The following is a 15,145-nucleotide window of genomic DNA, read 5'->3' on the forward strand; positions in this document are numbered from 1 at the left end:
CACTACACATCAAATATACAGTACATTATACATCAAATATACACTACACACACATCAAATATACACTACACACACAACAAATATACACTACACACACATCAAATATACACTAGACACACATCAAATATATACTACACACATCAAATATACACTACACACACATCAAATATACACTACACATCAAATATACAGTACATTATACATCAAATATACACTACACATCAAATATACACTACACACACATCAAATATACACTACACACACACATCAAATATACACTACACATCAAATATACACTACATTATACATCAAATATACACTACACACATCAAATATACACTACACACACATCATATATACACTACACACACATCAAATATACACTACACACACATCAAATATATACTACACACACATCAAATATACACTACACACACATCAAATATACATTACACACACATCAAATATACACTACACACACAACAAATATACACTACACATCAAATATACACTACACACACATCAAATATATACTACACACATCAAATATACACTACACATCAAATATACACTACACACACATCAAATATACACTACACATCAAATATACAGTACATTATACATCAAATATACACTACACATCAAATATACACTACACACACATCCAATATACACTACACACATCAAATATACACTACACATCAAATATACAGTACATTATACATCAAATATACACTACACATCAAATATACACTACACACACATCAAATATACACTACACATCAAATATACAGTACATTATACATCCAATATACACTACACATCAAATATACACACACATCAAATATACAGTACATTATACATCAAATATACACACACATCAAATATACACTACACATCAAATATACAGTACATTATACATCAAATATACACTACACATCAAATATACACTACACACACATCAAATATACACTACACATCAAATATACAGTACATTATACATCAAATATACACTACACATCAAATATACACTACACACACATCAAATATACACTACACATCAAATATACAGTACATTATACATCAAATATACACTACACATCAAATATACACTACACACACATCAAATATACACTACACATCAAATATACAGTACATTACACATCAAATATACACTACACACACATCAAATATACACTATACACCCATCAAAAATACATTACACACACATCAAATATACACTACACACACATCAAATATACACTACACATCAAATATACATTACACTACACACACATCAAATATACACTACACACACATCAAATATACACTACACACACATCAAATATACACTACACACACATCAAATATACACTACACTACACACACATCAAATATACACTACACTACACACACATCAAATATACATTACACACACATTGTACAACTATACGAATGATGAGAAAGACGATTGTCATAATTATACTATTGATCACGAGACAATGTACAACATTTAGCCATCTTTAATGATGACGGTACGGTAACTTGAGGGTTTGTTTTCTAACCCACCAGAGTGAACTGCAAATGACCCTGTATTTAGAATGTACAGACTGGTGAGGGACTTGTGTTGTAGGAAAGTGGCATTTGCAGGGAGACGGGCAGATTTATGCGTAGTAGATCATTACTGCCAGCATTTATCGGAATCATAGATCGTGGCACAATTCTGGTTAGTTTTACATGCCTGGTATGCTTTTCCCAGCCTATGAATAGGCATAAGTCAAATTAAACCTCTGACCTGTGAACCTTTATGATGCATATGATGCTGGCCTGGAGACATCCTCAGGGATCTTTACTGCCAATGTAATTATTATTAGCTACACATTTTGGTAATTATTATGTGATTTCATATCCAAGTTTTGTCTCAATTGATAGACCATGGTCGGAGATAAAATTTAAAAGAAGGAGGTGTGACATGATGTACAGGAGACGTGACATAGTGTAAGGGAGGTGTGACATGGTGCACAGGAGGCGTGACATGGTGTATGGGAGGTGTGACATGGTATAAAGGAGGTGTGACATGGTGTATGGGAGGTGTGACATGGTATAAAGGAGGTGTGACATGGTGCACAGGAGGCGTGACATGGTATAAGGGAGGTGTGACATGGTGCACAGGAGGTGTGACATGATGTAAAGGAGCTGTGACATGGTCTACAGGAGACGTGACATGATGTACAGGAGACGTGACATGGTATAAGGTAGGTGTGACATGGTGTAAGGGAGGCGTGACATGGTGTTAAGGAGACGTGACATGGTGTAATTGAGGTGTTACATGGTATAAGGGAGGTGTGACATTGTATAAGGGAGGTGTGACATGGTGTAAGGGAGGCGTGACATGGTGTACGGGAGGTGCGACATGGTGTATGGGAGGCGTGACATGGTGTACGGGATGTGTGACATGGTGTTAGGGAGGCGTGACATGGTATAAGGGAGGTGTGACATGGTGTATGGGAGGTGTGACATGGTGTATGGGAGGCGTGACATGGTGTACGGGAGGCGTGACATGGTATAAGAGAGGCGTGACATGGTGTATGGGAGGCGTGACATGGTGTATGGGAGGCGTGACATGGTGTATGGGAGGCGTGATATGGTGTACGGGAGGCGTGACATGGTGTACGGGAGGCGTGACATGGTATAAGAGAGGCGTGACATGGTATAAGGGAGGTGTGACATGGTGTATGGGAGGTGTGACATGGTGTATGGGAGGTGTGACATGGTGTATGGAAGGTGTGACATGGTGTATGGAAGGTGTGATACTGTATAAGGGAGGTGTGACATGGTGTATGGGAGGTGTGATATGGTATAAGGGAGGTGTGACATGGTGTAAGGGAGGTGTGACATGGTGTACGGGAGGTGTGATATGGTATAAGGGAGGTGTGATATGGTGTAAGGGAGGTGTGACATGGTGTATGGGAGGTGTGATATGGTATAAGGGAGGTGTGATATGGTGTAAGGGAGGTGTGACATGGTGTAAGGGAGGTGTGACATGGTGTAAGGGAGGCGTGACATGGTGTAAGGGAGGCGTGACATGGTGTAAGGGAGGTGTGACATGGTGTAAGGGAGGTGTGACATGGTGTAAGGGAGGCGTGACATGGTGTAAGGGAGGCGTGACATGTATAAGAGTATAAGAGAGGCGTGACATGGTATAAGGGAAGCGTGACATGGTGTAAGGGAGCCGTGACATTATGTAAAGGAGCCGTGACATGGTGTACAGGAGGCGTGACATAGTGTATGGGAGGTGTGACATGGTGTAAGAGAGGCGTGACATGGTATAAGGGAGGTGTGACATGGTATAAGAGAGGCGTGACATGGTATAAGAGAGGTGTGACATGGTGTACGGGAGGTGTGACATGGTGTACGGGAGGTGTGACATGTTGTATGGGAGGTGTGACATGGTGTAAGGGAGGTGTTACATGGTGTAAGGGAGGTGTGACATGGTATAAAGGAGGTGTGACATGATGTACAGGAGGTGTGACATGGTATAAGAGATGCGTGACATGGTATAAGGGAGGTGTGTCATGGTATAAAGGAGGTGTGACATGGTGTATGGGAGGTGTGACATGGTGTATGGGAGGTGTGACATGTTATAAGGGAGGTGTGACATGGTATAAGGGAGGTGTGACATGGTATAAAGGAGGTGTGACATGGTGTATGGGAGGTGTGACATGGTGTAAGAGAGGCGTGACATGGTATAAGGGAGGTGTGACATGGTATAAGAGAGGCGTGACATGGTATAAAGGAGGTGTGACATAGTATAAGGGAGGTGTGACATGGTATAAGAGAGGCGTGACATGGTATAAGGGAGGTGTGACATGGTATAAAGGAGGTGTGACATGGTATAAAGGAGGTGTGACATGGTGTAAAGGAGGTGTGACATGGTGTATGGGAGATGTGACATGGTATAAGGGAGGTGTGACATGGTATAAAGGAGGTGTGACATGGTATAAAGGAGGTGTGACATGGTGTATGGGAGGTGTGACATGGTATAAGGGAGGTGTGACATGGTATAAGAGAGGTGTGACATGTATAAGGGAGGTGTGACATGGTGTATGGGAGGTGTGACATGGTGTACAGGAGGCGTGACATGGTATAAGGGAGGTGTGACATGGTATAAAGGAGGTGTGACATGGTGTATGGGAGGTGTGACATGGTGTATGGGAGGTGTGACATGGTATAAGGGAGGTGTGACATGGTGTATGGGAGGTGTGACATGATATATGGGAGGTGTGACATGGTGTATGGGAGGTGTGACATGGTATAAGGGAGGCGTGACATGGTGTATGGGAGGTGTGACATGGGTGCAGAACTCCCCCCCCCCCCACGGAGTTGTTACGGGCTGCGAGGCCACGCCCCCACCCGCAAGACCACACCCCACCCGATAGGCCACACCCCTTTTTGCCAGCGTGCACTAAAGCCACAGTGGGGAAGGACGCCTCTGCTAGAAGGTCCTAGATAAATGATAAGTAGAATCTGGTTGCTATGGGCAACATCTCCACTTCTATAAACTCTCACTTTAGTAAATATACCCCCAAGACTCCATGCTCAGCGGGTACCAATTGCAAACTAGTTACAGAACCATTTTGTCTCCTGATTGGAGCAGTCCCTCACCTTAATAAACACAACAGGCAAATCTCCATACTCGTTATTGCAGCGGTTATTCACAGCGCCCTCACACAGAGACTGGAAGTGCCGCAGGCAGCCCTGGAACCGTTCATCAGCCACAAACAGATGCTGGAGGAGTAACATCCTGCAGAAGGGGATCACAGCATCAGTACCAGGCAAGGAGACGAATGCCGACAGGTGTAACAAGGTGCGGCATTCATTCACACAACTTTATCAGTCCATGCTGGGTGTATACAATATACAATATGTACCCTATAATCCTATAATAAATGTACTTATTACAGACCGGGGAAATTAAATGTCTGATAAATGAAATGTCTGATACTGTACATACAACAATCAGGCAAATATAAAGAGAGAGATCCATTGCTAAAATAAGGGACAACTGCATGGTAGATTCCCTTATGAGATGTTGGAGAGTATTGAGACTGGTTTAGCTAAAAGTGCTGCAGCTTTCTCAAAAGTGATAGGGCGAAGAGCATAGCTCTGCGGAGCACAGACAGACGCGGCCCCACGTGATGTGCTCTGGGGGAGGGAGAGACTGCGTAAGAAGAGAAAATCAAGTGGATAGACTTGGGCTGGGCTCGGTGGGGGGGATCAAAAGACATCCACGGACTAAGCACTGAGGACAAACAAGATGTTTGCGAGACACAAGCCCCGTTACACAGGAGAGATATGTGGTAAACACAGGGACTGCAAAGGGATTAATCTCTCTGGGTCCTGACTCCCTCTCTAACTAGCGTCAATAAATTATCCACTGCGATGCCATACGCAACTTGTGTAGTCACTGTGTGTGATGAGGTTAGTAATTCCTGACTAAGGTCAGAGCCTGTGTAAGTGTGTGTGAGGCTGTGATGGTACTCCATGTTACTGATGGTATCTCAGTCTTGTGTAATCACTGCGTGTGATGAGGTTAGTAATTCCTGAGTAAGGTCAGAGCCTGTGTAAGTTTGTGTGAGGATGTGATGGTACTCCATGTTACTGATGGTCTCTTAGTCTTGTGTAATCACTGTGTGATGAGGTTAGTAATTCCTGACTAAGGGCCTGATTCAGAGCCACTCGTAAGCGGAAGCTCGTTCGCTCCGAGCGATGTTTGGCCAACTGCGCATGCGTACGGATCGTTATACGCATGCGCGAACCAGTCAGTGCGGTCGAAATTCATGTGCTCGCAAAATAGCGAATGCCTGACAATTTGAGTGACAGAATGAGGCGTATGTGGGTGGTAACAGGGGAAGGTGCTTGAAAACGGGGAGTGGAAATCAGAACGCAGGCGTGCTTAAAGGTCAAAACGGGCGTTTTATGGGTGTGCATAATTAAAACACCAGCGTCATTGACCACGTCACTGGGTATTTTTTAAGCCAGGACTGCTCGCAAAATTGTGGTAGCAAACACCGACCACAAGAATAGCGAGCAGCTCATACCCTGTTCGATGTACTCGATTAATCTAATAAATAGCGGACATGACGTAGGATGCGAGCGGCCAAGGGGCGTAGTTTACCAAATTACGACCGCAAGTTTTGTACGCTCGTTCAGACCTAGAGGCGTCAACAGACCGCAAACAGCGAACGGTTCATTTGAATAGCCACCCCTATTTACAGGACGAGCGAGCGCTAATTGCGTCCGGCTCTGAATCAGGCCCTAAGGTCAGAGCCTGTGTAAGTGTGTGTGAGGCTGTGATGGTACTCCATGTTACTGATGGTCTCTCAGTCTTGTGTAATCACTGTGTGTGATGAGGTTAGTAATTCCTGAGTAAGGTCAGAGCCTGTGTAAGTGTGTGTGAGGCTGTGATGGTACTCCATGTTACTGATGGTCTCTCAGTCTTGTGTAATCACTGTGTGTGATGAGGTTAGTAATTCCTGAGTAAGGTCAGAGCCTGTGTAAGTGTGTGTGAGGCTGTGATGGTACTCCATGTTACTGATGGTCTCTCAGTCTTGTGTAGTCACTGCGTGTGATGAGGTTAGTAATTCCTGAGTAATGTCAGAGCCTGTGTAAGTGTGTGTGAGGCTGTGATGGCACTCCATGTTACCGATGGTTTCACAGTCTTGCTAAGTATTACGGATGTGTGTAAGGTAACGTGGGCGTCCTTATGTAGTGCTGCAACGGCATAGCAGTCGCATAGGATTAGCATACTATCACAGTGGATTAGCGTACTGTCGCAGTGGATTAGCATACTATCGCAGTGGATTAGCATACTGTTGCATGGGATTGGCATACTATCGCAGTGGATTAGCATACTATCACAGTGGATTATCATACTGTCGCATGGGATTAGCATACTATCACAGTGTATTAGCATACTATCGCAGTGGACTAGCATACTGTTGCATGGGATTATCATACTATCGCAGTGGATTAGCATACTGTCGCAGTGGATTAGCATACTGTCACGGTGGAATAGCATACTATCGCAGTGGATTAGCATACTGTCGCATGGGAATAGCATACTATCGCAGTGGATTAGCATACTATCACAGTGGATTAGCATACTATCACAGTGGATTACCATACTATCACAGTGGATTAGCATGCTGTTGCATGGGATTATCATACTATCGCAGTGGATTAGCATACTGTCACAGTGGATTAGCATACTGTCGCATGGGATTAGCATACTATCGCAGTGGATTAGCATACTATCACAGTGGATTAGCATACTGTCGCAGTGGAATAGCATACTATTGCAGTGGATTAGCATACTGTCGCATGGGATTAGCATACTATCACAGTGGATTAGCATACTATCACAGTAGATTAGTTTGCAGTGGATTAGCATACTATCACAGTGGATTAACATACTACCGCAGTGGATTAGCATACTATCGCAGGGGATTAGCATACTATCACAGTGGATTAGCATACTATCACAGTGGATTAGCATACTATTGCAGTGGATTAGCATACTAACATAGTGGATTAGCATACTGTCACAGTGGATTAGCATACTATCGCAGGGGATTAGCATACTATCACAGTGGATTAGCATACTATCGCAGTGGATTAGCTCAAAGTGGATTAGCCTACTATTGCAGTGGATTAGCCTACTATTGCAGTGGATTAGCATACTATCACAGGGGATTAGCATACTATCACAGTGGATTAGCATACTATCACAGTGGATTAGCATACTATCACAGTGGATTAGCATACTATTGCAGTGGATTAGCATACTATCACAGTGGATTAGCATACTATCACAGTGGATTAGCATACTATCACAGTGGATTAGCATACTATCGCAGGGGATTAGGATACTATCATAGTGGATTAGCATACTATCACAGTGGATTAGCATACTATCGCAGGGGATTAGGATACTATCACAGTGGATTAGCATACTAGCGCAGTGAGACTGCGTGTATAATCGCTATTGCAATCAAAGTTGTGATCCATAATGAATCAGGCCGTGTCTCTACCTTCAAAAGCGTCATTTTCCGGGAAAGATCAGATCTCGTGTGTATGTATATATCTCACATATAAAGTATTATACATTGTATAAAATTATATTTTGCCTCATTATCAGATCCCAGTTTGACGGGAAGAATGGAGTGAAATCCAAGCCGCTCATCCCTATATTAGGTGCGCACGTGGTGCGAGTTTGTCAGGGAAGTGTAGAAGCCAGATTACAATTTGTAGCACAGGATTATATGAAACAACGAGGTACAGAGGGGCATTTACAGCGGCTGCCCCCACTTACTAGGAGGGATCACAGCTATTTCCTCCTGCAAATGGACGTGAATTCTCCGCCACCTCTGAGATCCAGGAGAAAGAATCTCGTGCCTATTTTTATTTTGCATGGTTTGCAGGAAAACACTTTTCTACTTCAACCAATATAAAAGTAAAAGTGACAAATGTAATAACAAAACACCTGGAGCCAAATGTAATAGGGTGAGAGATTAGCAGTAAAACTCTGACACTAATACATTGATCGAGTTGTATTTTCAATATAGGAAACACCTGGATGAGAGTTTAAAGTTTTTTTGAGTCTGAAAAACAAGCGACCTGTTCTGTGACTGTATTACATTGGCTGAGTTTCTCTGTTCTGTGACTGTATTACATTGGCTGAGTTTCCTGTTCTGTGACTGTATTACATTGGCTGAGTTTCAATGTTCTGTGACTGTATTACATTGGCTGAGTTTCCATGTTCTGTGAGTGTATTACATTGGCTGAGTTTCCATGTTCTGTGACTGTATTACATTGGCTGAGTTTCCATGTTCTGTGACTGTATTACATTGGCTGAGTTTTCCTGTTCTGTGACTGTATTACATTGGCTGAGTTTCCATGTTCTGTGACTGTATTACATTGGCTGAGTTTTCCTGTTCTGTGACTGTATTACATTGGCTGAGTTTTCCTGTTCTGTGACTGTATTACATTGGCTGAGTTTTCCTGTTCTGTGACTGTATTACATTGGCTGAGTTTTCCTGTTCTGTGACTGTATTACATTGGCTGAGTTTTCCTGTTCTGTGACTGTATTACATTGGCTGAGTTTTCCTGTTCTGTGACTGTATTACATTGGCTGAGTTTTCCTGTTCTGTGACTGTATTACATTGGCTGAGTTTCCATGTTCTGTGACTGTATTACATTGGCTGAGTTTCCATGTTCTGTGACTGTATTACATTGGCTGAGTTTCCATGTTCTGTGACTGTATTACATTGGCTGAGTTTCCATGTTCTGTGACTGTATTACATTGGCTGAGTTTGCCTGTTCTGTGACTGTATTACATTGGCTGAGTTTCCATGTTCTGTGACTGTATTACATTGGCTGAGTTTCCATGTTCTGTGACTGTATTACATTGGCTGAGTTTTCCTGTTCTGTGACTGTATTACATTGGCTGAGTTTCCTGTTCTGTGACTGTATTACATTGGCTGAGTTTTCATGTTCTGTGACTGTATTACATTGGCTGAGTTTCCATGTTCTGTGACTGTATTACATTGGCTGAGTTTCCATGTTCTGTGACTGTATTACATTGGCTGAGTTTTCCTGTTCTGTGACTGTATTACATTGGCTGAGTTTTCCTGTTCTGTGACTGTATTACATTGGCTGAGTTTCCATGTTCCGTGACTGTATTACATTGGCTGAGTTTCCATGTTCTGTGACTGTATTACATTGGCTGAGTTTCCATGTTCTGTGACTGTATTACATTGGCTGAGTTCCCATGTTCTGTGACTGTATTACATTGGCTGAGTTTCCATGTTCTGTGACTGTATTACATTGGCTGAGTTTCCATGTTCCGTGACTGTATTACATTGGCTGAGTTTCCATGTTCTGTGACTGTATTACATTGGCTGAGTTTCCATGTTCTGTGACTGTATTACATTGGCTGAGTTTCCATGTTCTGTGACTGTATTACATTGGCTGAGTTCCCATGTTCTGTGACTGTATTACATTGGCTGAGTTTCCATGTTCTGTGACTGTATTACATTGGCTGAGTTTCCATGTTCTGTGACTGTATTACATTGGCTGAGTTTCCCTGTTCTGTGACATTATTACATTGGCTGAGTTTCCATGTTCTGTGACTGTATTACATTGGCTGAGTTTCCATGTTCTGTGACTGTATTACATTGGCTGAGTTCCCATGTTCTGTGACTGTATTACATTGGCTGAGTTTCCATGTTCTGTGACTGTATTACATTGGCTGAGTTCCCATGTTCTGTGACGTTATTACATTGGCTGAGTTTCCATGTTCTGTGACTGTATTACATTGGGGCGAGTTTTCCTGTCCTGTGACTGTATTACATTGGCTGAGTTTCCATGTTCTGTGACTGTATTACATTGGCTGAGTTTCCATGTTCTGTGACTGTATTACATTGGCTGAGTTTCCATGTTCTGTGACTGTATTACATTGGCTGAGTTTCCATGTTCTGTGACTGTATTACATTGGCTGAGTTTCCATGTTCTGTGAGTGTATTACATTGGCTGAGTTTCCATGTTCTGTGACTGTATTACATTGGCTGAGTTCCCTGTTCTGTGACTGTATTACATTGGCTGAGTTTTCCTGTTCTGTGACTGTATTACATTGGCTGAGTTTCCATGTTCTGTGACTGTATTACATTGGCTGAGTTTTCCTGTTCTGTGACTGTATTACATTGGCTGAGTTTTCCTGTTCTGTGACTGTATTACATTGGCTGAGTTTTCCTGTTCTGTGACTGTATTACATTGGCTGAGTTTTCCTGTTCTGTGACTGTATTACATTGGCTGAGTTTTCCTGTTCTGTGACTGTATTACATTGGCTGAGTTTTCCTGTTCTGTGACTGTATTACATTGGCTGAGTTTTCCTGTTCTGTGACTGTATTACATTGGCTGAGTTTCCATGTTCTGTGACTGTATTACATTGGCTGAGTTTCCATGTTCTGTGACTGTATTACATTGGCTGAGTTTCCATGTTCTGTGACTGTATTACATTGGCTGAGTTTCCATGTTCTGTGACTGTATTACATTGGCTGAGTTTGCCTGTTCTGTGACTGTATTACATTGGCTGAGTTTCCATGTTCTGTGACTGTATTACATTGGCTGAGTTTCCATGTTCTGTGACTGTATTACATTGGCTGAGTTTTCCTGTTCTGTGACTGTATTACATTGGCTGAGTTTCCTGTTCTGTGACTGTATTACATTGGCTGAGTTTTCATGTTCTGTGACTGTATTACATTGGCTGAGTTTCCATGTTCTGTGACTGTATTACATTGGCTGAGTTTCCATGTTCTGTGACTGTATTACATTGGCTGAGTTTTCCTGTTCTGTGACTGTATTACATTGGCTGAGTTTTCCTGTTCTGTGACTGTATTACATTGGCTGAGTTCCCATGTTCTGTGACTGTATTACATTGGCTGAGTTTCCATGTTCTGTGACTGTATTACATTGGCTGAGTTTCCATGTTCCGTGACTGTATTACATTGGCTGAGTTTCCATGTTCTGTGACTGTATTACATTGGCTGAGTTTCCATGTTCTGTGACTGTATTACATTGGCTGAGTTTCCATGTTCTGTGACTGTATTACATTGGCTGAGTTCCCATGTTCTGTGACTGTATTACATTGGCTGAGTTTCCATGTTCTGTGACTGTATTACATTGGCTGAGTTTCCATGTTCTGTGACTGTATTACATTGGCTGAGTTTCCCTGTTCTGTGACATTATTACATTGGCTGAGTTTCCATGTTCTGTGACTGTATTACATTGGCTGAGTTTCCATGTTCTGTGACTGTATTACATTGGCTGAGTTCCCATGTTCTGTGACTGTATTACATTGGCTGAGTTTCCATGTTCTGTGACTGTATTACATTGGCTGAGTTCCCATGTTCTGTGACGTTATTACATTGGCTGAGTTTCCATGTTCTGTGACTGTATTACATTGGGGCGAGTTTTCCTGTCCTGTGACTGTATTACATTGGCTGAGTTTCCATGTTCTGTGACTGTATTACATTGGCTGAGTTTCCATGTTCTGTGACTGTATTACATTGGCTGAGTTTCCATGTTCTGTGACTGTATTACATTGGCTGAGTTTCCATGTTCTGTGACTGTATTACATTGGCTGAGTTTCCCTGTTCTGTGACATTATTACATTGGCTGAGTTTCCATGTTCTGTGACTGTATTACATTGGCTGAGTTTCCATGTTCTGTGACTGTATTACATTGGCTGAGTTCCCATGTTCTGTGACTGTATTACATTGGCTGAGTTTCCATGTTCTGTGACTGTATTACATTGGCTGAGTTCCCATGTTCTGTGACTGTATTACATTGGCTGAGTTTCCATGTTCTGTGACGTTATTACATTGGCTGAGTTTCCATGTTCTGTGACTGTATTACATTGGGGCGAGTTTTCCTGTCCTGTGACTGTATTACATTGGCTGAGTTTCCATGTTCTGTGACTGTATTACATTGGCTGAGTTTCCATGTTCTGTGACTGTATTACATTGGCTGAGTTTCCATGTTCTGTGACTGTATTACATTGGCTGAGTTTCCTGTTCTGTGACTGTATTACATTGGCTGAGTTTCCATGTCCTGTGACTGTATTACATTGGCTGATTTTCCTGTTCTGTGACTGTATTACATTGGCTGAGTTTCCATGTTCTGTGACTGTATTACATTGGCTGAGTTTCCATGTTCCGTGACTGTATTACATTGGCTGAGTTTCCATGTTCTGTGACTGTATTACATTGGCTGAGTTTCCATGTTCTGTGACTGTATTACATTGGCTGAGTTCCCATGTTCTGTGACTGTATTACATTGGCTGAGTTTCCATGTTCTGTGACTGTATTACATTGGCTGAGTTTCCATGTTCCGTGACTGTATTACATTGGCTGAGTTTCCATGTTCTGTGACTGTATTACATTGGCTGAGTTTCCATGTTCTGTGACTGTATTACATTGGCTGAGTTCCCATGTTCTGTGACTGTATTACATTGGCTGAGTTTCCATGTTCTGTGACTGTATTACATTGGCTGAGTTTCCATGTTCCGTGACTGTATTACATTGGCTGAGTTTCCATGTTCTGTGACTGTATTACATTGGCTGAGTTTCCATGTTCTGTGACTGTATTACATTGGCTGAGTTTCCATGTTCTGTGACTGTATTACATTGGCTGAGTTCCCATGTTCTGTGACTGTATTACATTGGCTGAGTTTCCATGTTCTGTGACTGTATTACATTGGCTGAGTTTCCATGTTCTGTGACTGTATTACATTGGCTGAGTTTCCCTGTTCTGTGACTGTATTACATTGGCTGAGTTTCCATGTTCTGTGACTGTATTACATTGGCTGAGTTTCCATGTTCTGTGACTGTATTACATTGGCTGAGTTCCCATGTTCTGTGACTGTATTACATTGGCTGAGTTTCCATGTTCTGTGACTGTATTACATTGGCTGAGTTCCCATGTTCTGTGACGTTATTACATTGGCTGAGTTTCCATGTTCTGTGACTGTATTACATTGGGGCGAGTTTTCCTGTCCTGTGACTGTATTACATTGGCTGAGTTTCCATGTTCTGTGACTGTATTACATTGGCTGAGTTTCCATGTTCTGTGACTGTATTACATTGGCTGAGTTTCCATGTTCTGTGACTGTATTACATTGGCTGAGTTTCCATGTTCTGTGACTGTATTACATTGGCTGAGTTTCCCTGTTCTGTGACATTATTACATTGGCTGAGTTTCCATGTTCTGTGACTGTATTACATTGGCTGAGTTTCCATGTTCTGTGACTGTATTACATTGGCTGAGTTCCCATGTTCTGTGACTGTATTACATTGGCTGAGTTTCCATGTTCTGTGACTGTATTACATTGGCTGAGTTCCCATGTTCTGTGACTGTATTACATTGGCTGAGTTTCCATGTTCTGTGACGTTATTACATTGGCTGAGTTTCCATGTTCTGTGACTGTATTACATTGGGGCGAGTTTTCCTGTCCTGTGACTGTATTACATTGGCTGAGTTTCCATGTTCTGTGACTGTATTACATTGGCTGAGTTTCCATGTTCTGTGACTGTATTACATTGGCTGAGTTTCCATGTTCTGTGACTGTATTACATTGGCTGAGTTTCCTGTTCTGTGACTGTATTACATTGGCTGAGTTTCCATGTCCTGTGACTGTATTACATTGGCTGATTTTCCTGTTCTGTGACTGTATTACATTGGCTGAGTTTCCATGTTCTGTGACTGTATTACATTGGCTGAGTTTCCATGTTCCGTGACTGTATTACATTGGCTGAGTTTCCTGTTCTGTGACTGTATTACATTGGCTGAGTTTCCATGTTCTGTGAGTGTATTACATTGGCTGAGTTTCCATGTTCTGTGACTGTATTACATTGGCTGAGTTCCCTGTTCTGTGACTGTATTACATTGGCTGAGTTTCCATGTTCTGTGAGTGTATTACATTGGCTGAGTTTCCATGTTCTGTGACTGTATTACATTGGCTGAGTTCCCTGTTCTGTGACTGTATTACATTGGCTGAGTTTTCCTGTTCTGTGACTGTATTACATTGGCTGAGTTTTCCTGTTCTGTGACTGTATTACATTGGCTGAGTTTCCATGTTCTGTGACTGTATTACATTGGCTGAGTTTTCCTGTTCTGTGACTGTATTACATTGGCTGAGTTTTCCTGTTCTGTGACTGTATTACATTGGCTGAGTTTTCCTGTTCTGTGACTGTATTACATTGGCTGAGTTTTCCTGTTCTGTGACTGTATTACATTGGCTGAGTTTTCCTGTTCTGTGACTGTATTACATTGGCTGAGTTTTCCTGTTCTGTGACTGTATTACATTGGCTGAGTTTTCCTGTTCTGTGACTGTATTACATTGGCTGAGTTTCCATGTTCTGTGACTGTATTACATTGGCTGAGTTTCCATGTTCTGTGACTGTATTACATTGGCTGAGTTTCCATGTTCTGTGACTGTATTACATTGGCTGAGTTTCCATGTTCTGTGACTGTATTACATTGGCTGAGTTTGCCTGTTCTGTGACTGTATTACATTGGCTGAGTT

The 15,145-nt window shown here is 42.1% G+C and overlaps 1 protein-coding gene across 1 annotated transcript in view; it reads right to left on the minus strand.

Moving 5' to 3' along the window:
- DNAH14 (dynein axonemal heavy chain 14) overlaps nt 1-15,145 on the minus strand; it is a 1,015,490-nt gene that overhangs the window by 870,487 nt on the left and 129,858 nt on the right. The window contains exon 9 of the mRNA XM_088449338.1: nt 4,666-4,804. Coding sequence (XP_088305464.1) covers nt 4,666-4,804 — 139 coding nt within the window. The remainder of the gene's footprint in view (nt 1-4,665; nt 4,805-15,145) is intronic.

This window comes from Taudactylus pleione, unplaced genomic scaffold (assembly GCF_031769625.1).
Source record: "Taudactylus pleione unplaced genomic scaffold, aTauple2 ptg000483l, whole genome shotgun sequence".
Lineage (NCBI taxonomy): Eukaryota > Metazoa > Chordata > Amphibia > Anura > Myobatrachidae > Taudactylus > Taudactylus pleione.